This window comes from Myiozetetes cayanensis, unplaced genomic scaffold (assembly GCF_022539395.1).
Source record: "Myiozetetes cayanensis isolate MyiCay16 unplaced genomic scaffold, myiCay2020 scf28, whole genome shotgun sequence".
Lineage (NCBI taxonomy): Eukaryota > Metazoa > Chordata > Aves > Passeriformes > Tyrannidae > Myiozetetes > Myiozetetes cayanensis.
Genome location: NW_026087499.1, coordinates 7,093,796 through 7,121,417, shown reverse-complemented (window position 1 = coordinate 7,121,417; position 27,622 = coordinate 7,093,796). Strand labels below are relative to the sequence as shown.

Below are 27,622 nucleotides of genomic sequence, written 5' to 3'. Positions count from 1 at the left end.
TGGAGTTTTGGCTGAAGCAACACTTATGTGGCCCATTTTTGGATCCACGGTGCCACCCAGCATAGGGGCCCCAACAAAGAGCTGGATCCCCTATTTCAAGGTGCTGGAGGGGGACTGGAGGAAGCACTGCTGAAGCCCACAGTGGTGGGGGACCACATGGACTCCCCATTTTTCCCTCACCACTGAGTATTTCCCTTTCCTTTGAGGCCAGCACCCTAAAGCCAGAGGCTGGGTCCTGGCTAGGAGGGCTGGGTAGTTGGTGGCCACCTCACCTGGTGTCCCCAAACCCAACACTGCTGTCCCCTCCTGTCCCCTCAGGTGACTGTGAGGGACCCAACACCATCTCCCCTCACTGGGTCATGAGGGCCCCAAATGCCATCTCCCCTCACTGAGGTCAAGGCCATGACAGACTCAAAGCCATCTCCCCTCATGTGCCCTCACTGTCCCCAATGCCATCTCCCTTAATGTCCCCTCACTGGGACCTGGTGCCATCTCCCTCCGTGCCCTCACTGTCCCCAACACCACGTCCTCTCATGTCCCCTCAAAGAGCCCAGGGCCATGAGGGACCCAGTGCCATCTTCCCTCACATTCCCCCTCACTGTCCCCAGCGCCATCTCCCTCAACATGTCCCCACTCATCTCCTCTCATGTCCCTGTTGCTGGCTCAAGAGGGACTCGGTGCCATTTCCCCTCACATTCCCCCTCACATCCCAATCACCGCCTCCCACGCCATCTCCCCTCGTGTCCCCTTAGGGGCTCATCAGGGACCCAGTGCCATCTCCCCTCGTCCCCCTCAATCCCCTCCGTGGCTCACGAGGGGCTCGGGCCGTCTCCTCACGGGGTCGCGAGGGTCCCCCCGCCATCGCCCCTCGCCCCTGAGGGGCCCCGCCGGCGCCATTTGGGTCCTGCAAGGGCTCGGCCGGGTTCGGCTCGGCTCAGCTTCCCTAGGCTGGGCTGGGCTATGCTGGGCTCCGCTCGGCCGGGCTGAGCTCGGCTGGGCCGGTCCCCTCGCACCGGTGGGGCGGTCCCGCCGCCGGCCCGGGGGCGGCAGCGCCGCTCGCTGCCTCCGTCCCTCCCTCCCTCCGTCCCTCCCCGTGACCTCAGTTCCCGGCGGAGCGGCGGCGGCTCCGCGCTCGGCTCGGCTCCGCTGCCGCGGGGCCCGCTCGCCCCCGCGCCCGGCCATGGCGCGCTGAGCGCCGCGGAGCCGCCAGCCCGGGGCCGGCCGGGGCAGCCGGCACGACGGAGCCGGCAGGACGGAGCGGGCCCGGCGGGCGGGACGGCGCTCGGCCTGCGCCGGGCGGGCGCGGCGGGCGGCGGCGGCGGGCGGAGGCGCCATGGAGCCGGCGGAGGTGAAGGACCGCATCCTGGAGAACATCTCCCTCTCCGTCAAGAAGGTGGGAGCGGCGGGGGCTGCGGACGCTCCGACCCCCGGCGCTGAGGGGACTAGGCCTGGGGACCGCTGGGGCTGCGGGACTGGGGACGTCCGTAGGACAGCCCTGGGGACACCCCTGTGCTGGGGTTGGGGACAGCCCTGGGGACACCCTTGTGCTGGGGATGTGGGGGTGGGGACACCCCTGTGCTGGGGTTGGGGACAGCCCTGGGGACACCCTTGTGCTGGGGATGTGGGGGTGGGGACCCCCCCGTGCTGGGGTTGGGGACGGCCCTGGGGACACCCCTGTGCGGGGGATGCGGGGGTGGGGACAGCCCTAGGACAGCCCTGGGAACCCCTGTCTGCCCAGGAATAGGGCCCACACAGCCCTGGGGACCCTCCTCTGCCTGTGCTGTGGGCCTGGGGACACAGCCCTAGGACAGCCCTGGGGACACCCCTGTGCCCTGGGTTCCCCTGGGGACTGCATCTGCCAGAGCTTTGGGGCTGGGGGACACTCCTGGGGACTCCCCAGACACACATCACTGCCGTGGTTGTGCAGCTAAAGGGTATGCAGCCCTGTGGACCCCCCTGCCTGAGGTGTGGGGCTGGGGGACTGTCCTTAGGGACCCCCCACACCCAAGGTAGGGGGCTGGGAACACTACAGGGACACTGAGGGACTGTGGGGTCAAGGACACCCAGCATAGCCTGTGTCAGAGGCAGAGACACCTTTAGGGCTTCTTCTGGGCGAATTTGGGGTGTCCTTGGAGCCTCCTGTGTTGGGAATGCGAGGTTGGAGGCAGCCCTTCTGCTGGTGGTAGGGTCACCCTGCCAAAGCATCACACCCAGGCCCCTCTGTCTCAGCTGGGTGGGATATAATGGGATTCTCCCACCTGGAGTTCCCCCTTTCAAAGGGTTTCTGTCTCCTGTGGTCAGGACTGGGGGGTCCCTTTTCCTGGGACTGTTCTCAGGGGGGATGCGAATGAGTCCAGCCTAAAACCACCTTTCTAGAGGTCCTCCCTCCAGCCAGGGCGGAGAGGCAGGACCTGGAACCTTCCCCCCATGGACACAGGGAATGTGTTGTTCATACCTTCGTGCCCTCAGACTGAGGGCTCTGAACACGTGTGCCCTCATTACTTCTCTCAGCTTCTCCTCCTCCCTGCCCCTCATTTCTCCTTGCTCCTCTGACCACGAGAGTGTTCCTTGATGCCCGTCCTGGTGGGGAGGAGGCAAAGGGAGTTATGTTTGTGTTCATCCCAAGTTTTGGGGGAAAGGAGGCATTCTGGACTCACTGTTGTTTCTCCAGTTGTTTGGTTTCCTCTGCCTTATGGAAGAGGAGATTTTCATGTGCTCTGCAGTGTGTCCTGACACGGATTTATCCATGAAAACTTGTCTTAGGAAGACCACCATGAGTGAATTCCTAGTCCTTTTAAAAAGGGATGGCTGGACATCACCTCTGGGATGTAGGATGGATGTGCAAACCTCCCCCAGCCTTTTTCTTCCATGGATGACCCTGACCACTGGTCTCTCACCTTTCTATCCTCTAAAATTAAGGATAATCTTGTATGTATGTGGAAATCAGTGGATGCTCAGCCTGCTCCAAGCTCTGTCACAGCACTCCTGCCTCAGTTTCCCTGGATGTATAAGGAATACAACTTCCCACCCAGGATTTGTTGGATATAATTTGTTTGCATTCAGACAGTCCTTGGAGGATCCCTGTTGGAAGTGCTAAAAAGTTGACATGGTGTTTATTTTAGTTATTATTGTGATTGAACAGGACTCTTCAGCTCCAGTTCTGCCAACAAACCTTGGCCTGCCAGATCCCTGCCAACTCCTTCCTTGGTTCAGCAGGGAAAATTTTGGGATTTTTCAATCCTGCCTCTCGGTTCTTGTTCAGAGCAAAGCTCAGGGAAGTGTAAGAACCTGTGTGAGAATTCAGGCTGATGGACTAATTTGTGCCATCCCAGTGAAGCCAAATTCAGCCCATGATGAAATTCCAGCTTCCTTTATACCCCTGGGATGCAGTTCTCCTTCCTCAGGGAAATTGCTATGGAGCTGCTAATTTTTCCTGGCACTTCCCTCTCCAACTCCAGCCTCAAATCCCTGATAATTCTTTTTCCCTATTAGTGGGAAGAGTAAAGTAGTAGGTTAGGAGAGCAGCTGGCTTTGTGCTGGGAAATCCTGCTCTCCTTCCTCCTCCTCTTGGGTAACTCCTTGGCTCTGGAATTGCGTCATGGGGCTTGGAGGAGTTTTCCAAGCATCTCTCCCCTGATTTCGAAAGCTTCCCTGCTGTGTGAGCTCTCACTCCTTGCTTTCACCACCTGTGCAGGTGTGAGCTGTGGACCAGAGGGTTTGGATGTGCCTTATTTTCATGGAGTTACCCAGGGCAAACCAGCCCAGTGCTCAGCAACTTCCCCGTGCCCGGGATGGGGAAGGCAAGGAGCAGCAGCACAGCCCTGGGCAGGCTTTGGTGCCTGAGCTGGGACTGTACCTGGCCATGATTTCCATTTTTACAGGGGTCAGAGCACAAGCAGGGGGTGAATTCTGTACAAATCCACAGCAAAAAAAAAAAAAAGGCTTTGATTCCAAGGGAATCCCTCAAACCTCGGTGAACAGGACTATTTGTCGTTATTTTCCTGGGAATATGCAAGGGATGGAGCATGGATGGAAAAGGCAGGGGGTAATTCCAGCCTGTGGGTTTCCCTGTGTGGTTCCCAGCTGCCAGTGGGAGATCAGTGGTAGCTCTGCCATGGACTTCAGAGGTGTGAGGTCAGGCCTCCACTGCAGAGAGAGAGGCAAAACACCTAATTGAGACAAAATTGGCCTTCCAGCTGGAAAGATCTCAAGAGGTTTCTGCTCTTGGTGGCTTCAGGGGAGTTTAGGAAAGCTCAGCACTGACGAGCTGGGTCCCTGCTTTGATTCCAGCCACAGATCCAAGGGAATTGGGAACACTGTGTTGATTTTCCCATCTACAGCTTGTCCTCCTTATCCTCCCTGGGTGCTGTAAAGTTTTCCTTCTGGGAGATGCTGCTGTGTGTGACAGCAGCGGGATGAGACCTGCCTCCTGGCTGGATCCTTGGCACACCAGACATGCCAGCAGCTTCATAGCTATCCTTGTCCAACCAGCTCTGGTAGCCAGGAGCTGTCACAGGTGACTGTCCCTGCAGCTGGTGGGTAGGTGGATTGTGTTCTCCTGTTGGGTTTCCCTGGACATTGCAGTGAGTTCAGCAGAGGTTCATTGCTGTCCCACCTGGGGTTTGGTGTTGAAAATTCAAAGTCCTTAAACAGTGTTACGGTTGGCAACTCCAGGAGCTGAATGTAAAATCAGGAAAGAGATCAGAATCCAAGATTTTGGGGCTCCTCTCTGGTTTTCAGGCCATCCTGCTGGCTTGGAAGGACACACATTCCCATGAACTCTGGAGCAGCTGATCTTTGGTGCATGTCAATCAGGTGGAGCAGCGTTTTTTGCTGATGTTGCAGGAGTTCTTGCCAAAAGCTCTGGCTCTGCATGGCTTTGGGAAGGTTTCCACTGCCCTCACAGTGAGTCAATGCTGAGCCTTTGCTGCCTGTACCTTTGAAATGCCTTTGCAGTCTCCCATGCTGCTGAGCTCTGCCTGGTGACATCTCTGCTTCTGCCTGCTGAGAGAGGGTGGATTTGGGGATGGCTTAGTGCCCACTGTCCTGGAGAGGAGCGGGGAGTGCTGGAGCGGAGCATCCCTCCTCAAATCCCATAGGGAATGTGCTCATCTCTGCCAGGCTGCATTTATTTAGCCCAACTGCCGTGATACAAAGGCAGCAATTCTGGAGAGGTGAAAACAGCCAGATAGTCTCTTGCTTTCTGCTCCCTGTTGAGGAGCACCTTGCTGGTTCAAAGACCACAGGGGTTTTATCTCTGCCAGGATCTTTCCTCTCGCTCAGGTCTCTCCAGGCTACATCCTTTGCTGCTGCAGGGACCACGTGGCAGGGTATTCCTGCATGTCCCTTTGCCGCCTGAAGTTTGCCAGCTGCCAGAAGCCTGTGGGTGAAGGGAGCAGTGACCTCACGGAGCTCATGAATCATCCACAAAGGCACAGAGGTCACTCAGGTGCTCTTGGGAAGTCCATGAACAGGTGCAGCTCCAACGCTGTATTTGGTGGCCCTTGAAGGGCTCTGTCTCTGTTGTGCTGTGGTTCTGTTCTCAGCACAGCTGGTTTTGCTTGGTTTGCTTGAGTATTTCAAGGTTTCTCTCCTTAGAAATTCCTCTTGCCTTATCCCAGTGTTCAGGAAAGCTCCCTGTCTGACCACCCAGGAGCCAGTCTGGTGCTCACACTCAAACCATCACAGCTCTGGTGATGACACGAGGTTTGTCATCTGTAATTCCAAGGGGATTGGATTCTGCACGTACCTAAATTGATGTTTGCCTTTCTGTAAGCCCCCAGATTGACTCTGGAGCTGCAGGTGGACAAGGCTGTGATAACTGTGATAAACTCCCACTTGTTCTCCTCCCTCTGAGACAAAACGTTTGGCTGGGGGGAGCGGTCAGTTTAGGAGTGGGAATTTTGGCTGTGGCTTTTCCTGAGGAGCCTCCAAGCCTCTCCACCTCCAATTGTGTAATTTCAGTGTCTGCTGAGTGATTTCAGCTTCCCCCACATCTGGTGACCTGGTCCAAGAGAAGTCCAAGAACTGAAATAACCGCGGGCTGGAGGAACGTGGTGGGTTGGGAGGGACTCAGAGCAGGGGATACCTGGTGTGTGAGGGAGAGCAGCACCCTCCTTGCCTTTGCTGTGTTTGCCACCAAACTTCGATTGTTCTTCCCATAAAATCTGGGTTTTTTTCTGTTGTTCTGAGCATGTGACCTTCCCACGTGCCTTTGGCCAGTGCAGAGATCCTGTTCTGCAGCAGCCCATCCCCGGCTCTGCTCCTTGTGATTCTCCCTGTGACTTGCAAGTATCCTCACTGGAAAAAACCCTGTCCTTGGCAGAGCCACACGTGTGTCCAGCCTGCTGCAAGCTTTGCTGCTTAGAAATCATGGAGGGAAGCCCTGGAAAAGCCTTGGGGGTGGGGGAACTGAGGAGCGTGCGTGTCCCTCGAGGTGACAACCCTGCTGGCTCGGGACTGGGAAGGCTCCAAAGCTCAGCGTTTCCAGCATGGAGCAGCTTTGCTGAGGGTTTCAGCTTCACCTGTGTCAGCCTCCTGTCTCTGCCCATCTCCATTTCTCTCCTGCCTGCTCCAGAGTCACTCGTGGTGCCTTCCAGGTGCTGATGCTGGTGGATGTCATCAGGAAAAAGCCCCAGTCCGGGATGGGAAGGTGGTGCTGGTTTGGAAGCTGCATGTAAGGAATGTTGAGTCAGATCACCTATGTGGCCCCCAAAAGGCCCTGCAAGAGCTGGAGTTTCAGGCCTTTGTGTCAAAGAAGTGCATGAGAGAGAATAACAGCCCTGCCTTGACACTGGGCCTGGTTTTATGGGTGATGTGGAAAACCAGGAGTTTTCCAGGCACAGGAGTTCAGACTCCTCTTTATCCATTTGCCACTGAATGTCTGGACCCCTGAGCAGGTGTGAGCAGGTGTCTGTCCTGTCTTTTCCCACTGCCTCTTCGCTTGGTGCTGAGCTGCCAATGCTTGGGACAAAGTCCAGACTTACTCCTGAGGGCACTCAGCTCTTCCAACTGGGAAAAACCCCTCGCCAGTCCATGTGCTGTGGGTGGGAATGGGAGTTTTGAAGAGCCTCTCCCCTTTCCTGTCCTGCTTAAGGAGCTGAGGAACGCAAGGGGTGTTTGTTGTTCTGTCTCCACATCTGTCCTGCCAGGGAAATACCAAGCAGAACAAGGGAAATGAACTTGGTGTTGGAAAAAGCTGCTGGTGAAACATCTGTGGGGCAGATTTGGGAAGAGGAGATAGAGACTCAGTTGGGTTGTGGCCAGTCCTGAACAGGTCAGGAGACTATTTCAGCATTTTAATAAGTTTTTAGAATTCCTGGAGAGATTTCAAAGGAGCACCGGAAGAATGATTAGATTTGGGAACGGGCTTCCCAGCACACACCTCTCCCATGGTTTGTTAGCATTGCTTGCAACACTTGAGCTCTGCAGATGGGCCTGGAAAGCTTCACACTGGTTGAGAACCACTGCAGTTAATAGATTATAAAACAGACCAAGCCATGGCCTCGTGTGTACCAGCGCAGGGTGGGGTGTCACGGCCAAAAATCAACTCGTGATTGATAAACAGCAATTAAATCCTCCTCCTCCTCTGTGGGGACGAGGTGTGATTATTTCCCCTGTGCCAGCCCGGTCTCTGTTCCCTTTGGACAAACATCCGTCTGCTCGGGGTTCTCTCAAGGGTTTAACTCGAGTGCTTGGGCTGTTGTGACCATTCCCTGGAGCGGGTTCTGTCCCATTCCCTGGAGTGGGTTCTGTCCCATTCCCTGGAGCAGGTTCTGTCCCATTCCCTGGAGTGGGTTCTGTCCCATTCCCTGGAGCAGGTTCTGTCCCATTCCCTGGAGTGGGTCTGTCCCATTCCCTGGGTTCTGTCCCGTTCCCTGGAGTGGGTTCTGTCCCGTTCCCTGGGTTCTGTCCCGTTCCCTGGAGCAGGTTCTGTCCCATTCCCTGGAGTGGGTCCTGTCCCATGCTGGTGCTCAGAGCCTGGAGTGTTCCTGGTGGATGGTGGGAATGCCGTCCACATGCCAGCAGTGCTTATTTTGGCCACAGGAATGTCTATGAATAGCCCTGGGTCAGGGCTCCAGGCATTCACCGTGCCCCTCACGAGTCCTCCATCCAAGCTGCCTTCAGCCCTTCCTCCTGGATTTGCAGCAGGGAGGAGATGAGGGGAAGAGCATCTCTCCAGAAAACCCAGAGATGACCAATGTCACGCTCAGTTAATGCTTTTTAACCCAATTACTTGGCTCCTTCCTGATTTCCCGTGCTCCAGCCCAGCTCACTGCCCAGGAATGTCAGGGAGCTGCTTTGGGAATGCCTCAGGAAGCTTGGTCACCACCTCCCAGACAGGTCCAACAGCTGCCATGAGGGAGAGGCCAGTTCAATTATCTGTGTGTGTTTTATAACAATTTACAGGGGACTCTGTATAAACTGTCCATAAAATACCATTTTCTGGGGCAGTGCCACATCGCTCCTGCCATCACCACGATCAGGGTCAGGTGCTGGGACCATCCTCTGCCCCACAATGCTCCTGGGCATAATTCCTACAAATTTTCAGCTACATGGAGCACTGGATCTTGGGGAAACGATGCAGCTGGATTTTGTGCCCAGCTGGGAAAGCTGTTTCATCCTAACTTTCCTCTGTGTGTCTTCACTCTTCTTCCCAAGCCGAAAATGCCTCCCCACCAGCTTTTGCAAGTCTTTCCCCACCCTGGCTGCAGGGCTGACTCCACCCAGGAGATCCCGAGGCTTGTTCTGTCTTGCTCCCTCCCTGGACACGTGGTAGCTCGGCAGGGATTCAGCTGCCTGCTCTCTGTTGGGAATTGTTGTGCTCCAGTGAGCAGTGCACGGTCCTGGGCTCGGAGCTGGGAGCCGTCCGTGTTTGTTTTGGAGGGATGCTGGGAACAGCACCATCCCTGGGTGCAACATCACCTGGAGAATGTTGTGGCACGTCTTGGTGGCAGTGAGCCCTCGTGTGCTGCCCCGTGACCCACAGCTCCCCCCAGGTCGTGACTCAGAGCGCCCCAATCCCCGTCCCAGAGTGCTGAGTGCGCGTTCCCCGCTGGCCGATCCCACGTGCTCAGGGCTGGTGGTGACCCCGTGACTCTGAGCAAAGCACAGTCACACCAGCTCAGCCTCTGGCTCTGCTCTGAGCCTTTTGGGAAGGGTTTGCTGTGGATATGGCCGTGGGTTTTCCAGCAGCCTCCCCAGGAAGGGGATGTGATGCAGGGGGAGTTGCTTTGTGTGGAGCAGGAGGCTCAGTCAGTGCTCCCTGCAGAGCAGCTGAAAGGGACACCAAGCCTTGGTGTAACACAGAATGAGCCCTTCAAAACCTAAACCCCTTCCTGGGGGAAGATTGGGCTTTTCTGGGGAAGATAAATCCATATTTTTAGATGGAGACGACCACTGTTTGCTGATGGTTTGCACCCTCAGATGACGGGAGCAGATCAGTCCCTGTAGCCACAGAGAAGGCTGGGAGCTGTGAACTGGCTGCAGCAAGAAGTGTGACAGAGTTCTGAGTTATTTTTGGGAAAGGAAGGAAAGAAAAAAGAGGAAATGCTTCTATTTCTTCATCTCTTGCTGCCCAGGCTTGGAGTGTCTCTGTCAGGGGGGATTCCTCCAGTCAGACAGGCTGCAAGTCCCCTCCACACTGACCTCCCCAGGCTGTGTCTCCTTTTTTTCAGTGGTGAGCTAACAGAGTGCCTGGTTTATTTTTGTTTTCCCCAGCTCTCCCCCACAGCTGCATTTCCCCAGTCCAGCTCAGAAACATCCAGAACCTCCTCTGAGGGTGCCCCAGCTCTGCAGGGCCCACAGCCTGGCTGGGACACAGCTGGGAATTTCACAGGCTCATGGCCTGTGAAGTCTTTCCTTCCTGCCTCCTATCCCCATGGCTCATTCTATCCATCCTGAGGGATATGGCTCTAAATGATGGTTGTATTTCTTCCTCTTGTGTCATTGTGCAGCTTCCAACACTGGCTGCAGGTAGCTCCTGGAATTGTTCTTGGATAGGGGCATTTTAGGGAATTTTCCTCTCTGCTTGGGTATGGGTTGATAGTGGGAATCTTCTGGGACAGCTCCTTCCCAAAAATGGATAGGGAGCTGCTGAGCTGCAATGCTTCAGGTCTCACTTGGGTGTTGTGAAAAACCCTGTGGATCTCTGGAGCAGCCACAGGTGCCCCTGCAAACACCCCCCTGTTGCACATCTCCTTCCCCAGGGGATTTACCTGCTGGAATGGGCAGGGCAGGGACGGCTGCTGTGCCATTGGAGGAGGGAATTTGGCCAGGATTTCTCAGGCTCAGCAGTTTTTTTCCCACGTGAGGGCTGGGACCAGCTCCGTGCAGGAACACGCCTGGCTCTCCCATCTTACCTAAGAGCTCCAGAGGCACTCAAGGTCTTCAAGCCAGGAGGGTGTTGGAGCTCAGTGTGTTCATGATTTGAGTGCTGTCAGGATCAGTTCCCAGGGTCTGTGAGATGTTCTCTGGCCCTTTGATGCCTGCACATTGAGACTGGATGATTTTTCTCAAGGAGCTTCTCTAGTAATAATTCAGGAGGAGAAACCAGTTTCTGGGGACAGGTTGGACTCGATGAACACAATAATGTCAAGTTTTGGGATTTTTGAAATCTATCACGTAACTGGTGAGGTTTGGCAAAGATCTGTCAGCTCACTAAACTGTTACATGCACTCTCTGGAATATTGGCCTGGCTCAGCTGAGCTGTTCCTGCTCGTTGCCAGCAAACAGCCATGGCACATCCCGCTGGGATTACATCCTGGGCGAGTAATCTCCCTGCCTGGATGCCAAGTCTGTGTGAGACGGGACCTAAATAGATCTGTAAGCTCCAGGGGCAGCAGGAGGCCGGGGGTCAGCTGGGAAGGGATATGGGATTTGGGTGCAAGGGGATTTCTAGGATTTCGAGCAGGTTTTGCAGGAGCAGAAAAGCAATTGATGCTGCACTGAGCATCCCAGGGCCAGGCCTGAGTCCAGGGGTAACCCAGAGTGAGGCAGATGGGCCTGAGTTGTGAGAAAGCGGCACGATACGTTGTGGCTGCCCCAGCCCTGGAAGTGTCCAAGTCCAGGTTGGACGGGGCTTGGAGCAACCTGGGCTACACTGCAGGGGGTGGAATGAGATGAGCTTTAAGGTCCCTTCCAGCCCAAACTATTCTGGGATTCCCTGATGTAGCCTCACCCCAGCAGAGGGAAATAACTTGGGATTTATGGAACTGCCTTCCATGTGCCCGTGCCTCCATCTGGGTCCTGCTGCTGTGGCCAGGACATCTGTGTTTGAAAGCCTGGGGCAGGCTGGCATCGACAGCCAGCACTGCTGTGGCCACTGGAGCTGCCTGTGACAGTCAAACCTCTGTCTGTGCCCACGACACCGAAATTCTGCTGGGATTTCACACAGGTTTGGCCCAGAGCGATGGTGCAGCAGCACTGAGGCTCCTGGACTCGGAGCAGCTTTTATCCCTGGAAGCAGCATCTCTCCCCAGCCAGGGTTTCCCATGGCAGGACCCTCGACTGAGGAGGGTCCTCATCCGTGGCAGAGCCAGAAGCAGAGCAAAGCTGGGGTTTGTTTCTGTTCTGAACCGCTTTGCAATGGCTGTAGAGGAACCACCACACTCCACTGCGCTGTGGGCTGTGAGGGGAAAGGGAAGAGGCTGCTCAGGAAACGGGGAAGTTGGCTGTGCAGCCACCACCACACTGCTGGGGTGTCTGAGATGTGGGTAAGACCGGGAGAGGTTCTCCCTGGAGTTACTTCCTTTAGGGGACTCTTAAAACCCACAGCTACACGCTGTGAGTAACCTGCATCAGGGTTTAGCAAGCTAAGAGATTACAAAAAGCTGCTTAATGCTGGTTAGGAGCATTTTGGCATCTCCACCTTCTTGCCAAGGGCTGTAGAAGGGCGTTCCAGCCATCCCATCTCCTTTTTGCAGCTGCAGAGCTACTTTGCTGCCTGTGAGGACGAGACCCCAGCCATCAGAAACCACGACAAGGTCCTGCAGCGGCTCTGTGAACACCTGGACCACGCTCTGCTCTACGGGTGAGCCCGGAGCCCCCCTCTGGAATGCTGCTTTTCCTCATGGGAAGAGCCTGGTGTGGAGCCTCAGCACGGGGAAACCACCTAGGCGGGAGCTGGGACGGAGATAACGAAGCTTTGTGTTTAATTTTCCTCTGGGCCTTTCCCTCCCTCCAGCCTGCAGGACCTTTCCTCGGGGTACTGGGTGCTGGTGGTTCACTTCACGCGCCGAGAAGCCGTCAAGCAGATCGAGGTGCTGCAGCACGTGGCCACCAACCTGGGCCGCAGTGAGTGCTCTGAGGGCAGACCTGAGCCTGGGGACACCGGGGGAGCTTGTGCTGAGGGGCTGCCAGCAGACTGAGGGAGCCAGCACAGCCCAGCTCACTTGTCAGGCCAAGGAGTCGTGGGATCCTTAAAGCTGGAAAGGACCTCTCTGATCACTGAGTCCAACACTGAGTCCAGCACTGCCAGATCCACCACTAAACCCTGTCCCCAAAGTGCCACATCCACACGTTTTCTGAACACTCCCAGGGATGGTGATTCCATGGGCAGCCTGTTCCGAGGAGGTGGCAGTCCTGCCATAACCACACGGGGTCTAGAAATAATGTCACTGTGCCTCAGGATCAGGTGCTGAGGCTTCTGCTGCCCTGAAACCCAAGGGCTGTGCCCGTGGGAAGGGTTCCTGGCAGATGGGAGTCTGTGGGGCCAAGCCCTCAGGAAGGGTTCCCGGGAAATGGGAGCTCTGCAGGGCCATGCCCTTGGGAAGGGTTCCTGGCAGATGGAATTCTGAAGGGGCATGCTCTCAGGAAGGGTTCCTGGCAGATGGGAATTCTGTAGGGGCATCTCAGGAAGGGTTCCTGGCACATGGGAGCTCTGTGGCTGTGCCCTTGGGAAGGGTCCTGGCTGCTGGAACCCCCTTGAGAACGGTCCTGGCAGATGGGAGCTCTGCAGGGCCGTGCCCTTGGGAAGGGTCCTGTCTGCTGGAAGCCCTGTGGGGTCATGCCCTTGGGAAGGGTCCTGGCAGATGGGAGCATCCCCTCTCACCCCACAGTGTCTCACTGTTGTCTGCATGATCCTGCATTTTCCCTGCTGTCCGAGTTGTCCGTAGGGGATGTTTGGGACCATCGAGGCTGCTTGTGGTGCAGGACAGTGCCCAGATCCTCTCTGCCAGATTATCCCAACACCCACCATGTCCCAAGGCCCTGCTGGTGAGAATGGAGCTGAGCACAGGCTCCACCATCACCTCTCTCTGCACCAGGATTGGTGTCAAATCACACCCGGGCTGATTTGGAGCGATTCTCCCCCCACCTCTCCTGTCTCCTGGCACTTCCAGCAGGGCTCCCATCTCCCTACACAGGCACAGTTGTGTGGCTGCTTCTCAACCAGACTCTTATTCCCCTTCCCACTCTGAATCACGAATCCCTCCCTGGTATTTCCCACCCCACAGTTCCCCCACTGTCAGTTGCTCCCCTCAAATGATACAAATGAACAATCTGCTCTGTTTTAACTGATTCGTGGTTATTTCCAGCCTTGTTTCACTTCTCAGGTGTCTCCCCACAGATAACTCTCTCTGCTGCTCTGTTCTCAGGCCGGGCCTGGCTGTACCTTGCCCTCAATGAGAATTCCTTGGAGAGCTACTTGAGGCTGTTCCAGGAGAACCTGAGCCTGCTGCACAAGTACTATGTCAAGTGAGTATCCCAGCTCTTTCTCCTTTGGGCACTGGTAGGCATTCCTTCTTGTCACAAGCCAGCCCAAATTTGCCAGTGGGGAACAAGAAGTTGATCGGGGTCCGATTTTTGTCCTTGTGGGATTTACGTGATTAATTTAAAGGTCCCAGATGTGGATGCACTCTGCTCTTATATAGATAAGAGGCCCTGCAAGACTCTCTCCTAGTTCCTGCTTTTGCTCTGCAGTCCCCTTTGTATTTATCATGGTTTCCAAGAAGATGCTGAGCTCTCATCCCAGGATCCAGCTCTGCTGGACACTTGGAAATGCGGCTGTAGTTCTGTCTGGGGACAGCACGTGGTGGCTGCCTGAGCTCCAGGGCTGTTTGGAGCAGCTCAGAGACACCACTGAGGAAACAGAAGGGCTCTTGTAGCTGCTTCTCCTCCTTCCCACGTCTGTGAAGCTCTTTTGTTTCACCCCCACTGCAGGAACGCCCTGGTCTGCAGCCACGATCATCTGACCCTGTTCTTAACGCTGGTGTCTGGGCTGGAGTTCATCCGCTTTGACTTGGACCTGGTGAGTGTTTGATCTGATCTCTCTGCTCTGGGAGGGGGAAATGTGGAGCAGGGGGAGTCCAGGGTGGGACAGGTCCCACTATTTGTTCCAGGGTAGACCTGGTGATCGTTTGATTTGTTCTCTCTGCTCTGGGAGAGTGGGAATGTGGAGCAGGGAGAGTCCAGGGTGGGACATGGGGAGTGCTTGATCTGTTCTCTCAGCTCAGGTAAGAGTGGGACTGTGGAGTACGGGGAGTTCATAGTGGGACAGGTCCCCTTGCTCCAGGATGGACCTTCTTGTTGGCCTTCAGCTGGAAATGTGACAATGATGTTTGTAGGGAACACTTTCGTGTCTTTGGGAATCCAGCAGTGGAATTTACTCCTATTGCTCAGTTATTCCTCTGCACTGTTCAGAAGAGGGCCGATTGGTGGGGATGAAGGGTTGAACTCTGCAAGTGTGGTGTGGAACGCTGGTGTCCCTCCAGGAAACACAAAACCAGCGGATAACCCTCAGTGTCGCAGTGGAGCCGCTGGGTTTCCTCTGAAAGGGGCACCCAGAGGGATGTTCAAGGGACAGTCCCACCAGATGGGGTGCCACTGTCCCCCAGCTGTGCTAACAGCAGTGACTGGGAGCCTGACTCACCCCACGCTTCCCTGCAGGATGCTCCGTACCTGGACCTGGCCCCGTACATGCCCGATTACTACAAGCCCCAGCACCTGCTGGACTTCGAGGAGCGCCTGCCCAGCTCCGTGCACGGCTCCGACAGCCTCTCCCTCAACTCCTTCAACTCCGTCACCTCCACCAACCTGGAGTGGGACGACAGTGCCATCGCCCCCTCCAGCGAAGGTCAGCGGTGTCTGGGGCTGGGGCAGGCAGGGTGAGCGCTCACAGCCCCTTGGGAGGAGGTGCCAAGTGGTGGGCTGGAGGAGACCACAGTGAGAACCCCGGGAGCCAGGCTGTGAGTCGCTCCTGCCTTAAATCCTTGGGAGATAGGACAAGGGGAAATGGTTTTAAATTAAAAGAGTTTTAAACTAAAAGAGAGGAAATTTAGACTGGATATTGGGAAGGAATCCTTCGCTGTGAGGGTGGGCAGGCCCTGGCACAGGGTGCCCAGAGAAGCTGTGGCTGCCCCAGCCCTGCAAGTGTCCAAGGCCAGGTTGGACGGGGCTTGGAGCAACCTGGGCTGGTGGAAGGTGTCTCTGCCCATGGCAGGGGTGGAATGAGGTGCTTTAAGGTCCCTTCCAACCCAAACCATTCTGGGATGATTTGGTGGTAACAGCCCCTTTGCCTCAGACTGGGAGGGAAGGACCTTCCCTGCCAGTCACCCCAGGCCACGTTCCCATCCTGGGGGTTTGTTTTAGCAAGAACTGCAGGAATCTCCTCAATGGAGTGAAGGCTGTGCCTGTGTCTGAATGTGGCTGTCAGGGCAGGACAGAGGCTCTGGGCTGCAGGGGAACTTTTTTAACTGGTTATTTCACACTCCAGAGACCCACACATGCTGGGGCTGGTGGGGCAAGAGTTTCCAGAGTCTTTTCTCCATGCCTGTAATCTGGGAGAAAGGCAGCCAGTGCTCTCACAGGTGCTGAGTTTTCCTCTATGCATCCTGAGCAGCCTCATAAATTGTCCTCCTCGCCCCCTCATCCCTGTCAGAGAGGCTGGGTGTTGTTCCTGATGAACGTAGGGTGTGTCTGCCCCCTTAACCCCCTGCAGGCCAGAGCAAGGAGCTCCCATCCCACACCCACCCTGTGCACACGAAGGAGCAGCTCTGCTGCTGCTCTTCCTAATCCGAAGTACATTGGCCCTGTCCTATTTTTTTTATGTCAGTTTGAGCAAAGGGAATCCTGGAATAGAATTGGAACGGAATGAACTGTTATTTGGATGTAGTGAATTCAGGACTGGGCCCCCACACAGATGGGTTCCCTTGAGACAAGGGTCACCTTTTATGTGCAAGACAGAACCTACAGATATTAAAGATGATGAGAAGGAACAGCCTGGGACAGGCATTAGAGTTATTTTAGCAAAGGACTTGGGAGCACAGCACTGGTTTGGGCTCACCCACATCTGCACTCGTGAAAGGGCTTGATTTTGGGGACTTGTTTATGCCAAATCTCCAGCGTCCCAGGAGAGCTGGAGATGGCACAAGGAGCCTGGAAATAAAAATCACAGGAGAAAGGTTCTCCAGCACCAGAGGTTTGGCTCAAGCAGCTGTTTCAGGGCTTGTGTTCCTGCCCCTCCCTCAGCAGTGTCTTGGTGCCAAACATCTCCTGCCCGTCCCTGTTCCCTGGGTGTCCCTCGGGTTTGGCTGCACTCTCCAGCCCGGCTGGGGGATGGCAGCTTAATGCTCCAGGGAAGAGGGTTTGGAGGAGAAATCCAGGAGATTCTGGAGCTACATTTTGGGTTTGGCATCATCTCAGGCTATTCCATGTGCCCAGGCAGTGGCTGTGATCTGTGTCTCAGTTTCCCCATACACTGGTGTAGGAATGCTGGGCCAGGACCCTGGAGGGCAGGAATTGCTGCTGTTCCTCAGGTGTGGAGGAATTTAACTCCAGTAACTATTTCCCTGCTCATCATTTCATCAGGAGCATCTCTCTACCCTGAGAGTGTAGGTGGAGCTGGGGATTTTAGGGTCAGAGGCCGAGATTTCCCCTTTAATCAGAGCCCTGGCTTTGCAAACACTCATGAGTCAAACACCACAGTATCTATGGGAGGTAAGTGTGAAGAGGGGAAACTGAGGCACAGAGTGGTTAAATTGCTTCCCAGAGAAGATCAAGGCCTGGATGACACGGTTGTTGCTGGTTTACCTTCCCAGCAGCATGAATAATGGGGCTTTCATCCTTCCCTGGTCCCGCTGTAGCTCCCATAACACAACCATCCAGCAGAACTGCCCTTAGTGCAGCTGGTTTCCATTCACATCCACATTCCCTGACAATTTTCTCATGCATTTCAGATACCAGTGGACGATTGTTTTGTTTCTCCCCGTTCCCATCTCCCTCCCCAACCCCCCTCACACTCTCCCCTCTCCCCCCTTCCCTCCCCACTACTTGTGTTTCTAATCCTGAGTTTTATCCCTCGTTTTTGTAGATTATGATTTTGGAGATGTCTTTCCAGCAATGCAGACCATGCCCAGCAGAGACTGGGAAGGTGGGACACACTCATCTCTTACAGCACTTTGGTTTCCTTTCTGCATTGCTGCCACCTGAGCTTTGCTGCATGTTCCCCCCTTCATTTCTTTAATAACCAACTGCTCCATCTTGATGGAATTCCGTACAGGCAGAAAGGAGTGGAAAAGATCCCCTGAGGAGGGAGGTTGTGTGTCTCACCTGTGAGGCCAAGGCTTTCCCCAGCTCCTGCTGTGCACAAACTCACTCTCCTGGCCATATATCCCACAGCTGAGGGATGTTTTCCTGCATCTAACGATGCCTCCGTGTCCAGATTACAAAAGAAGAGCTGGAAAATTGCCCCTGCTGTGGAGTTGGCAGCAGGGACCAGCGTCCTTCCAAAATGTGGGATGTGCCAGCTGCCCACATGCCCTGGATCTTCCCTTGGGGTAAAGCATGCAGGGTGCTGATCAAAAACACTGATCCACCATCACTGATTTCCTGAAAGCCCTGGAAAACGGATGAATTCATTCTGCTGCCTTTAATTTGGGGCCTTTTGCAGGGATTGATTTGGGAGGTTTTGTTTTCCCTGCTGTCCTGTGTCAAAACACCTCCCGTGCAGCCACAGCATCCAGCACGTGGCCATGCTCGGTTTGAGTCACAACACTTCTTATTTTTATTTATTTTACCACTTTTTAAACCAGCTTGCCAGCTACATCTGGCCTTTATGGCCAAGAGCACGTGCCCAGTTTAGAGGAACTGGTTCTCCTTCCTCCATGTGTGAATCCTCTCCATGTCATGGGAGCAGGACGTGCTCCTCCCTGCTTTACCCCTGCAGGAAACACACCCACACTCCGTCCTTTGCAGCTCAAAGCCTGATGGAGCTTTGGGTCTGAATTGCCTTGGTACCACCTGAATATTTGGGGAAATCTGCCTGAATTCCATGTGGATTGTTCTTGGGCTCCCTCTCATCTTCTTTCTTACCCCAAGCTCGGGGCTGTCACAGACGTGGTTTAACCTGTCCCTGAAGGTACAAACCACGTTTCCAAACCCAGCTCCACTGTGGGTGGTGGGTGAGGCTGGGAGAAGCCCAGGGGTGCTGGGGCAGATCCCTCTGGATTTCAGGCATGCACAGCTCCCACATGCAGGTCCTGGTTGCAATAGTGAGATCCCCCACTGCTCCGGGCTGAGTTTCCTCAGCCACAGGGAAACTGTCACTGGAACCTCCACCAGGTCACCTCACTAATGGATTCCTTGCTGTGGGAACACAGAACAGAGGTTAAGAAAGTTTGGGCCATTCCCTGTTTTCAGCAAATGCATTTTGAGGTAAAATTCTGTATTTTGGACAAAGATTGTTTTGTCTGCACAGAACCAGCAGGATTTAGGCCAAAGTGACAATGGATTGGTGGTGCAGGCTGAAATAGCTTTTAAATGTTTTATTTTGTTAATGGTTGGACTTCATGATCTTAGAGGTCTTTCCCAACTTAAGTGATTCCATGAATTTCCCTTTAATGCAAACGTTAACAACCCCATTGCCTTCCCTGGCAGAGCCCACACCCCTCACACTGCAGGGCAGGAGTTTCAGTGGGAGCAAAGTGGTGTTTTGGAATCATCCCTCACAAACTGCCTGGATTAGAGTTTTAGGAGAGGTTTCATTTTCCTTCTCAAATCCTACACCTCCAAAGTGTAGGGCTGTGGTTCCCTCCCTGAAGGGTCTTTCTAGCTGGGTGAATCATAGAATCATGGAATGCTTTGGGTTGAAAGGGACCTTGAAGATCATCTCATTCCTATCCCTTGCCATGGGTAGAGACACCTTCCACTAGACCAGGAAGGGTGCTGGAGAAGAGGAGGGCATGGATAACCTTCCTTTAACTGTGATTTTGGATGGATAACTCTGAGCATGACTCCTGCAGCCCTTCCCTGCCGCTCCTTTTCCCTCTAAAGACTAACATGGGCCAAGCTGTTTGTTTGTGCTCCCACCTGTCTGTGCTGCCTGCTGTCCTCGGACCCCCGGGAATGCTGTGTCCCCCTCCACCACCCCTCCAGCCCCCCCGTGTGTCCCGTGTGAGCAGAGGAGAGCAGCCAGCTCCATAAGGAATGCTGCTCCATGGCTGGCTCCGTGTCTGCCCTTCCAGCTGGGCGAGCACCTTCCCGTGGCAGGGGGAGAAGCAGCAGCCTCATTGCTTGCTGTTATCTTGCCAAGAAGCACCGTGGCCCCAAAACCCCTCACACCCCTCCCCACAGACACCACCTCTACTCCCTACTCCGGCTGCCGGCTCTGGGGTGGCCGAGCTGTTGTCTCCAGGCACATTAAACCTCTGGCCAGTGTGTCCCCCCTGGCTGGCACTGCGAGCAGTGCAGTGACCACGCAGTGCCCTGGCCCCCAGCACTCGGCTTGGCTTCATCTGCCGCAGTGCAGGAGCCTGATCCGCCCTTCCCACCTTGTGTCTGCAGACGGAGACCTGACGGACACGCTGAGCTGCCCGCGCTCCACCGCCTCGGAGGCCGCCGGCAGCAAGGCCCCGGAGAAGAGCCCGACCCAGCGCCACAACCCCTTCAACGAGGAGAAGGCCGAGGTGCCGTCCTCCACCGACACCACGCCGGTGCACACCGCGGCCCGGGACAAGGCAGAGGCCACTCCCGAGGGGACGGACCAGTCCGAGAGCTGCATGGAGCTGGAGGTCATCAGGTAGGCACAGAGCTGCTGATGCTGAGGAGGTGCCACCCCTCATGGCCCAGCGCACACGGTGCCTGTGCCGGGGCCTTTGTGCAGCCCTCATGAGAAAGCAGGTTTATAGTCCAGACCAGCGGGGGTCTGTAGGTGTCACAGCTGATCTCACTGGTCTGGGATCCCTCGGGCTGGCTCCACATCAACACCTTTGCCTGACAGTGCGTGTCAGAGTAACCTGTGAGCTTTAAATTGGAGCTCTCTCCAGCTGGTGGCAGGTTTGCAGCAGTTCTGGGTCTTGGATCTTCCCTCCTGTTTCTCAGCAGGCTGTGGCTAAACCCGTTGTGGGAGGTGCCTCCACAGAGCTCCTAGCCGGCATTTGACTCCTGCAGAGGAGATCCCCAGGGGTTCCTCAGAGCCCTGAACCCAGACAAAGAGCTCAAGGCTCTGTCTGCTCACTCCCAGCAATGGGGACACCCCAAAACCCGCCCAGCAGGCCTGGGCTTTGTTCTTGTGCCCAGTTTTTCCTGGGAGGAGCAGAGGAGCTGGGTTACGTGGCATCCTGCACATCAGACTCAGGGAAGGGGAGCAGCACACTTGCTTCCCAAACAAGGGTGACCTGGCAGCAGTTTGGGTGCCACGGGTGTCCAGAGCACTTCCCGGTGTGCCACTGGCTGGAGCAGGCTCCAGCCTCCATCTCCCTCTTCTGGCAGGCGGGGACACGGCAGTCCCACCCCTAGAAACCTCCTTCCCAGCTGCTTGCTCTCAGCCAGGGATTTCTCCCGAGTCACCTTAGCTCTGCATCCATTTGTGATCCCTTCGCAGCCAAAGGAAGCCCAAGATGCTGCATCCAACAGTGATGGCTCTTCTATTTGGGATAAGTAGGAAAAAGGGTCCATATCTTGTGTCTCATGACAGCTGGCACGGAGATGAGGGCTCTGTGTAACTGCACATCGAGCGATGTTCTTGATAGGAGGGTCTCCCTGCAATAGGGAAAAGTGCAACGGAATGTTGTTGGGAAAGGGTGGGATCGCGGATTCTAAGCAGGCACAGGTGAGTGACATTCCTGTCTCTCACAGGTTGGCCAAGAAGAAGAAAACGGGCAAGAAGAAGAAGGTGAAGGCCGAGGAGGTGGTGAGCAGCCCGGCCCCCGCAGCGCCCGAGGCCAGCGGGGACAGCGGCATCAACGGGCTCAGTGACCGGGAGGAGCCGCCCGGGGACCCGCGCGGGCCGGAGGAGGGGGGCGAGCGGCCGGCCCTCGGGCAGCTGGCCCTGCACATCCCCGAGATGAAGGACACGTCCATGGAGAGCCTGGGGCAGCCCCTCAGCAAGGTCATGGACAGGCTCAACGGGCAGCTGGACCCCGGGGGCTGGAACGCCCCCCTGGAGCCCCCCGGGCAGCCCTTTCGGACCGGCACGCCAGGGGAGACCCCGGATGGATCGTCCTCTGGCGACTTTAGCGAGGGGATTTCAGCCCCCATGGACTTCTACCGATTTACCGTCGAGAGTCCAAACGCTGCTGCACCAGGTGGTGGCCACCATGACCCTCCAGGGCCTGGCCAACCGCCACATGTTTCTGGTAGCCCTGAGGCTCCTGAAGAAGAAGAAAGCAGAGAGAGAGAAGCATTTGGGGCAGTAGAGGAGTCTGGAAGGGCGAGTGATGAACCCCAAACTGGCCAGACAGAAACCACCAACGCCCAGGCTCCCTGTGAGCCCAAGAAGGAGCAGCCCAGCCCTTCCCTGAGCAGTGCCGAGGACTCTGGGGTGGAGGAGGGGCAGGGCAGCCCCTCAGAGCTGACCCATCCCTCCGAGTTCAGGTGAGGATGGGTTTGCTCAGCAGGGACAACGTCTTCCAAACAATCTTCAGCTCAAGCTGGTGCTTTCCCCTTTGTCCTCAGTTTGGGGGGCAAAGCCCATCCTTTTCCAGGATGAAAAGGAGGCACAGGGGGTCAGGAGGAGAAGGTCTTGGGGGAATAACAAGTGCCCAAATCATGGACATGCTCAATAAGGAAGGGGATCGCCCTTCCTGGACTCACCCAGCCCCACATCCGTGTCCATCCTCTGCTGTCTCTCTCCACAGGGTGGATAACAACCATCTCCTCCTGCTGATGATCCACGTCTTTCGGGAGAACGAGGAACAGTTATTCAGGGTAAGGGGGTCACCAGGGACTGAAGGGCCAGCTCTGTGCCTGCATCAGCCCAGGGCTGAGAGCTCTTTTGTCTCTGTGCAGATGATCCGAATGAGCACCGGGCACATGGAGGGGAACCTGCAGCTGATCTACGTCCTGCTGACGGATTGCTACGTGTACCTGATCCGGAAAGGTACCCCATCCCAGCAGCCCCTGGGCTCAGCAGCAGGGAGGGAGGCTTGTCCACGAAGTGGGGTCACTGCCAGTTCCCTCGTGTCCCAGTGGGGGCTCAGGCTGGCCTGTCCCTCAGGAAGCCCTGGGACACACGTCCCACAGCTCTGTGCTGCCTGGGACACGGCTCGGTTTGCAGGTCCATCGCTGCTGCTGCTGCCAAGGGGGTCCTTTGCCCCCCTTCACGTGGCTCTCTGTGTCTGTGCCAGGGGCAGCGGAGAAGCCGTACATGGTGGAGGAGGCCGTGTCCTACAACGAGCTGGATTACATCTCGGTGAGCAGATGGGGAGCAGGAGGGAGCTGGGGGTCCGTCCTCGCCTGTCTGAAGGATGAGGGTGCCAGGAGCGTCACAGTGGAGTGTGCTTGTGTCCCTGGGGAGAGTTTTGGCCAGTGAGCCTTTGAGACTGGGAGAGTTGGAAGTGATCCCCTCTCAAATGCCACCTCTGTGGGTGCCCACCTTGCTTGTATCTTCACGTGGGCAGCAGAGTGACCACTGACCCTCTCCCCAGGGCCAGGAGCCGGGTCCAAGCCTGCTCCATTGCCCCTCGTGCCGTGCCTGGCTTCCCTAACCCTCCCTGTGTGGCACAGGTGGGGCTGGATCAGCAGACAGTGACCCTGGTGTGCACCAACCGGAGGAAGCAGTTCCTGCTGGACACCGCCGACGTGGCTCTCACCGAGTAAGCGCGGGGATGGAGCCCTGACCAGCCCCTCAGGCGCGGGACACTGCAGTGACAGCCCCCACGACAAAGTCCTACCACCACTGGGGGTTTGGGGTTGGTTTGATGCCACTGGCTGAGCCCTGCAGGCAGCTGGAATTGCCTCAGGCATGGATACACCGAAAGTATCTTGCCTGGATAAACACAGCATTCACCCTGTCCCTCAGGCTGAGCTTCAGGGGTCTGGGCAGTGCAGACCCACGTGTCCCTTGTGTCACTTGGGATGAGCAGGGACGAGCTCTTGAGTTCCAAGGCACATCCCCAGGTCTGTGTGGTCAGCTCAGGGACGTAGGACAGCTGATGGTCGTACTGGGATGTGTCCACCTCCCAGTCCCACCCACGGCCCTGAGATTAGCTCAGGTGGTTAGAGCGGGGTGCTCATGCCAAGGCTGCAGGGTCTATTTGGACTTGATCCTTTGGGTCCCTTCCAGCTCAGAATATTCTGTGGTTCTGTGAGCTCCTTTCTGGAGTTCAGGTTTTGCAAACCCCTGGCACCTCTGGTCTGTGGGTTGATTTTGGGACCCGTTGGTCTGGAAGACCGGAGGCCCACAGTGAAGGGGAGGCCCCTGGGCACCAGAGCATGTGAGGGAGATGAGGGGCTGTTTGTCCTGGCCTTGTCAGAGATCCCTGCCTCCCTCTCAGGTTCTTCCTGGTCTCCCTGAAGTCAGCCATGATCAAAGGGTGCCGGGAGCCCCCGTACCCCAGTATCCTCATGGATGCCACCATGGAGAAACTGGCGCTGGCAAAGTTCGTGGCGCAGGAGTCCAAGTGTGAGGTGGGTTTGGATACCTCCACCATCACTGTGGGTGACAACAGCTCACCAGGCACTCCCCTGACTCCTCCTGCTCCTCACAGGCCTGCGACGTGGTGGTGCGATTCTACGGCCTCGTTCACTGGGAAGACCCCATGGATGAGGCGCTGGGACCTGCCAGCAACAGCTGCTCCTCCGGTGAAAACGCCGTCACCAAGGACGGCATCCTGCACTACAAGGCAGGGACCTCCTACCTGGGCAAGGAGCAGTGGAAGACCTGCTTCGTGGTGCTCAGGTGGGCACCGGGGCTGCGGGTCAGGGGCAGCCAGGGCCCGTTGGAGAAGGTGCTGGGAGCACTTTGCTGCTTGGCAGGTGGTGAGGACACATCTTGTCACCTGCAGGGCCAAAGCCACCAGCTCTGGGTGCCCAGCAGCGGGAATGTGACCCCACGGGGCTGTGTGGGTAGAGGGCAGGGCAGGGCTGGCTGTGGGACCGAAGGCAGGGGATACCAGAGCTGGGCTGACTCAGGTGACCTCTCTCTCATCTTCCCAAATGGCAGCAACGGGATCCTGTACCAGTACCCGGATCGCACCGACGTCACCCCTCTGCTCTCCATCAACATGGGGTAAGCGGCTGGTGGGACGGGGCACCCCGGCTCAGGTGCACTCAGGGCACCCAGACTGGGGATCTGGGGAGCAGGAGCTGCTTGGGATGTCTAGGGAGGTGTTCTGGGCAGATCACGCCCTACTGCAGTGCTGCAGGACTCCCTGCTTGCTCCTGGCTGGAGCCAGGTTTAGTGGGAGATGGCCTCATTTCCTCCTAGTTTTTGAACACTTGAGCCCACCCTTGGATGGGGAATTGGCCTCTGAAGGTGACACAGCTCTCCAAGAGCCCTTCTGGGAGACCCACTGTGCTCAGCTCCAGCTCTCCCACAGTACACAGACAGGCCATCCTTGGAGCAATCCCAGGGGATGTCACAGATGGGACACGAGTGTTTGTGGGGAAGAGGGCTGAGGTGCTGCGCAGGGAGGGCAGGCAAAGGCTGTTTTCGGGCTGGTGCTGGCACATCCATCCCCCTGATCTCCATCCTCCCCTCTCTCCCAGCGGCGAGCAGTGCGGGGGATGCCGGCGCTCCAACACCACCGAGCGGCCCCACTCCTTCCAGGTGATCCTGACGGACCGGCCCTCCCTGGAGCTGAGCGCCGACAACGAGGAGGACATGGCGGACTGGATGCAGTACTTCTGCCAGGCTGTCTCCAAAGGGGTGAGCCGGGGACGGGCCCCAGGCGTGGGTGCTTCAACCCCCTCCTTTGCCTGGAGCCCCTTTGGAGCTGCCAAAGGGAGCAGGGATGCCTGGCAGGGATGGAACAGGCAGATTGATCCCGAGCCAGGAGAGCTTCCCCACGGGGTGCCCTGTGGAGATGGGGCTCCACCGTGCCAGACGTTAACCCCCCTTTCCTCACCCCGTGCAGGTGATCCCCCAGGGTGTTGCCCCCACGCCCTGTGTTCCCTGCTGCCTCGTGCTGACGGATGAGAAGGCTTTCACGTGCCACGAGGACTGCCAGACCAGCTTCTTCCGCTCGCTGGGCACCGCCGAGCTCACGGACATCGCCGCCGTCTCCACGGAGGCTGGCAAGGAGTACTGTATCCTGGTGAGCCTGGGGCTTGGGACCGGCTGGCACAGGGCTGGGCGAGGGGCCAGTGCTGACACCCAGCCTCTCTCTTGATGTTTAGGAGTTTGCTCAGGACAGCAAGGAGTTCCTGCCCCCCTGGGTCCTCTATTTTAGTTGCACTACGGAGCTGGAGAGGTTCCTGTCGGCACTGAACGCCGCGTGGAGGAACATCTACCAGGTGAGCACATGTGGAGATTCCTCACACCCTTCATTGGTGAGGGAGGGCAGAGAGGTGAATTTGTCCCTGCAGGGTGAACCCAGCTTTCCCACAAAGGGCAGGAGAGCCACAGAGCTTCTCCATTGTCCATATAAGCACAGGATGGGGGATTTGGGGCCTGGCAGGACAGGCCACGAGCATCCCACGCTGGCAAAGGGAGTGGGAGGGACCTGGGGCAGCCCATGTTTATGACACGGACAATCCGTTTCGTGTGGATTTGAGGTGGTTTTACAGCAAGAGGGAGAAGTGACTGTTGTCCGTTCCCCTCCTGACGCCCCACACGTGTGTTCCAGGTCGAACTCCTGCACAAGGCCATCCTGGACGCCGCTGTCAAGAAGAAGTGTGAGGATGCCCAGAGCCTCATCGACAGCGCGTGGCAGCGCAGTGACAGCCTGTGCCGCGGCCGGGCTGAGCGGGACCCCTGGTGCTGACCCTGCCCGGGGAGGACAGCTCATGGGGGCCCATCCTGGGGGGAAGCAGGGCCTGTGCCTGGCCAACTGGCACCCCAAACCCTCCTGCCACCGCTCAGTCCCCACCAGGGACGTGCCTGCAGCGTGGACCCCGCGCCCACTGCCGAGCCAAGGACGTCCAGCACGTTTTGGGAGCAGCCGGACTCTTCTCCACCTGCGCCTTCCTCCTCGTCCAGCTGCCACAGGGCAAAGAATTTGCCTTTCATGGAATAATGTCCCACTAGTAGTGAGGGAGAGGGTGGGAGTGGGGTGGGCTGGGATGAGCATCCCCCCGTTGTGGCGGGGAGCAGGACTGAAGACTTGTTCATTTTAGAACAGGGTCGGGGCGCGGAGGGGGCGAGACGGGAACACTCAGTCGCTACCGTGCATGTTTTGTTGCTCATACAATCACCGAGTACGGCACTGCTGCGCCACCTCCTCCTCCTGGAGAACCACCCGGGGCCTCCGGACATCACAGAGCCACTCCCAGCCTGTCCATGAGGTTTGAGGCTAAGGAAGAAGGAACAGGGCCAAAAATTTGGCCTTAAAACATCCCAGAGTGGTTTTAGGAGAGCTCAGAAGGCGGTTTGAGGTTTGGACGCTGGTCCTGTGTGCCGGGGAGGGGGTGAAGAGATGGAGTCCCATGTTCTTCAGGCGTCCCGAGGGACGTTGTCACGTGGCTGCCACCGAACACATCCCCACCTCCTCGGTTCCTGCACCCGAGGCCGGCACGGACCTGTCGCCGCTTGCGCTCCACAGCGAGCACTTTGGGGCACAACCCCAGCTTTTAAATAATAATAATAAGAAGAATGAATAATAATAATAATCCAGAGACCTTCTGATGTAATATAAGTTCACGGGGCCTTTTTCTGGGAGGAAACGTACGTGACTGAATGTATATGTACATACATCTGCTTCCTTTCCCCCCTCCCCAAATAAACAGTCATTGGTAACTCAGCTTTGGCCGTGTGACACATTCCAGCACCCGGGGCTGTTCCTCGTCCTGTTGTCACTCTGGAGCCTGTGGAATCACTCTGGGGCAGGACGCTGAACCCCAGCGGTGTTAACCCTGCGCTGAGGCACGTTCTCTTCTTCTGTTGGCAATTATCCATCAGGACAGAGAGTCTGGATGCTCTGTCCCCGTTTATCCCCAGATCCAGGAGATATTCCTAGTCTAGACAAGAAATAAACAGCCGTGGGGCCAGCCCCCAGCATCACTCACCTTTCCTGTAAACCCTCCCTCTCCTTTTGGGATCAAAGAAGGGGTGTTGGGGGTATATCAAGGATGGGGAGCCATTGGGGTGGGGAGGAGTTTGGGTGTTACACCTCCCCACCCCCTCAGTAAACCACAGAAGTGCCTCGGCCATGGGGTGAAACAGGTCCCAGGGGGTCACTGTGCAGCCCTAAAAATAGGACTCCGCGGCGGGGGGGAGGGACACTGACAGCCCCACACACCCCCGCAG

General features: G+C 56.7%; 1 protein-coding gene across 2 annotated transcripts; it reads left to right on the top strand.

The window, feature by feature from the left end:
* Positions 1 to 1,101: 1,101 nt before the first annotated feature.
* Positions 1,102 to 27,116, top strand: PLEKHM2 (pleckstrin homology and RUN domain containing M2). 2 transcript variants are annotated; one of them, XM_050322369.1, is made up of 20 exons: positions 1,102 to 1,393; positions 11,925 to 12,031; positions 12,185 to 12,294; positions 13,596 to 13,695; positions 14,161 to 14,248; positions 14,887 to 15,073; positions 17,309 to 17,368; positions 19,780 to 20,014; positions 21,073 to 21,810; positions 22,074 to 22,143; positions 22,225 to 22,315; positions 22,563 to 22,627; positions 22,942 to 23,030; positions 23,712 to 23,844; positions 23,925 to 24,115; positions 24,380 to 24,445; positions 24,925 to 25,084; positions 25,293 to 25,472; positions 25,555 to 25,671; positions 26,004 to 27,116. In XM_050322369.1, exons 1-20 carry the CDS (start codon positions 1,334 to 1,336, stop codon positions 26,139 to 26,141), a joined length of 2,985 nt encoding a protein of 994 aa, XP_050178326.1. In that variant the 5' UTR covers positions 1,102 to 1,333; the 3' UTR covers positions 26,142 to 27,116. The 2 variants fall into 2 exon arrangements, with proteins under 2 accessions (XP_050178326.1, XP_050178327.1); XM_050322370.1 differs by lacking the exon at positions 17,309 to 17,368 and having other exon boundaries at positions 1,231 to 1,393.
* Positions 27,117 to 27,622: the final 506 nt, after the last annotated feature.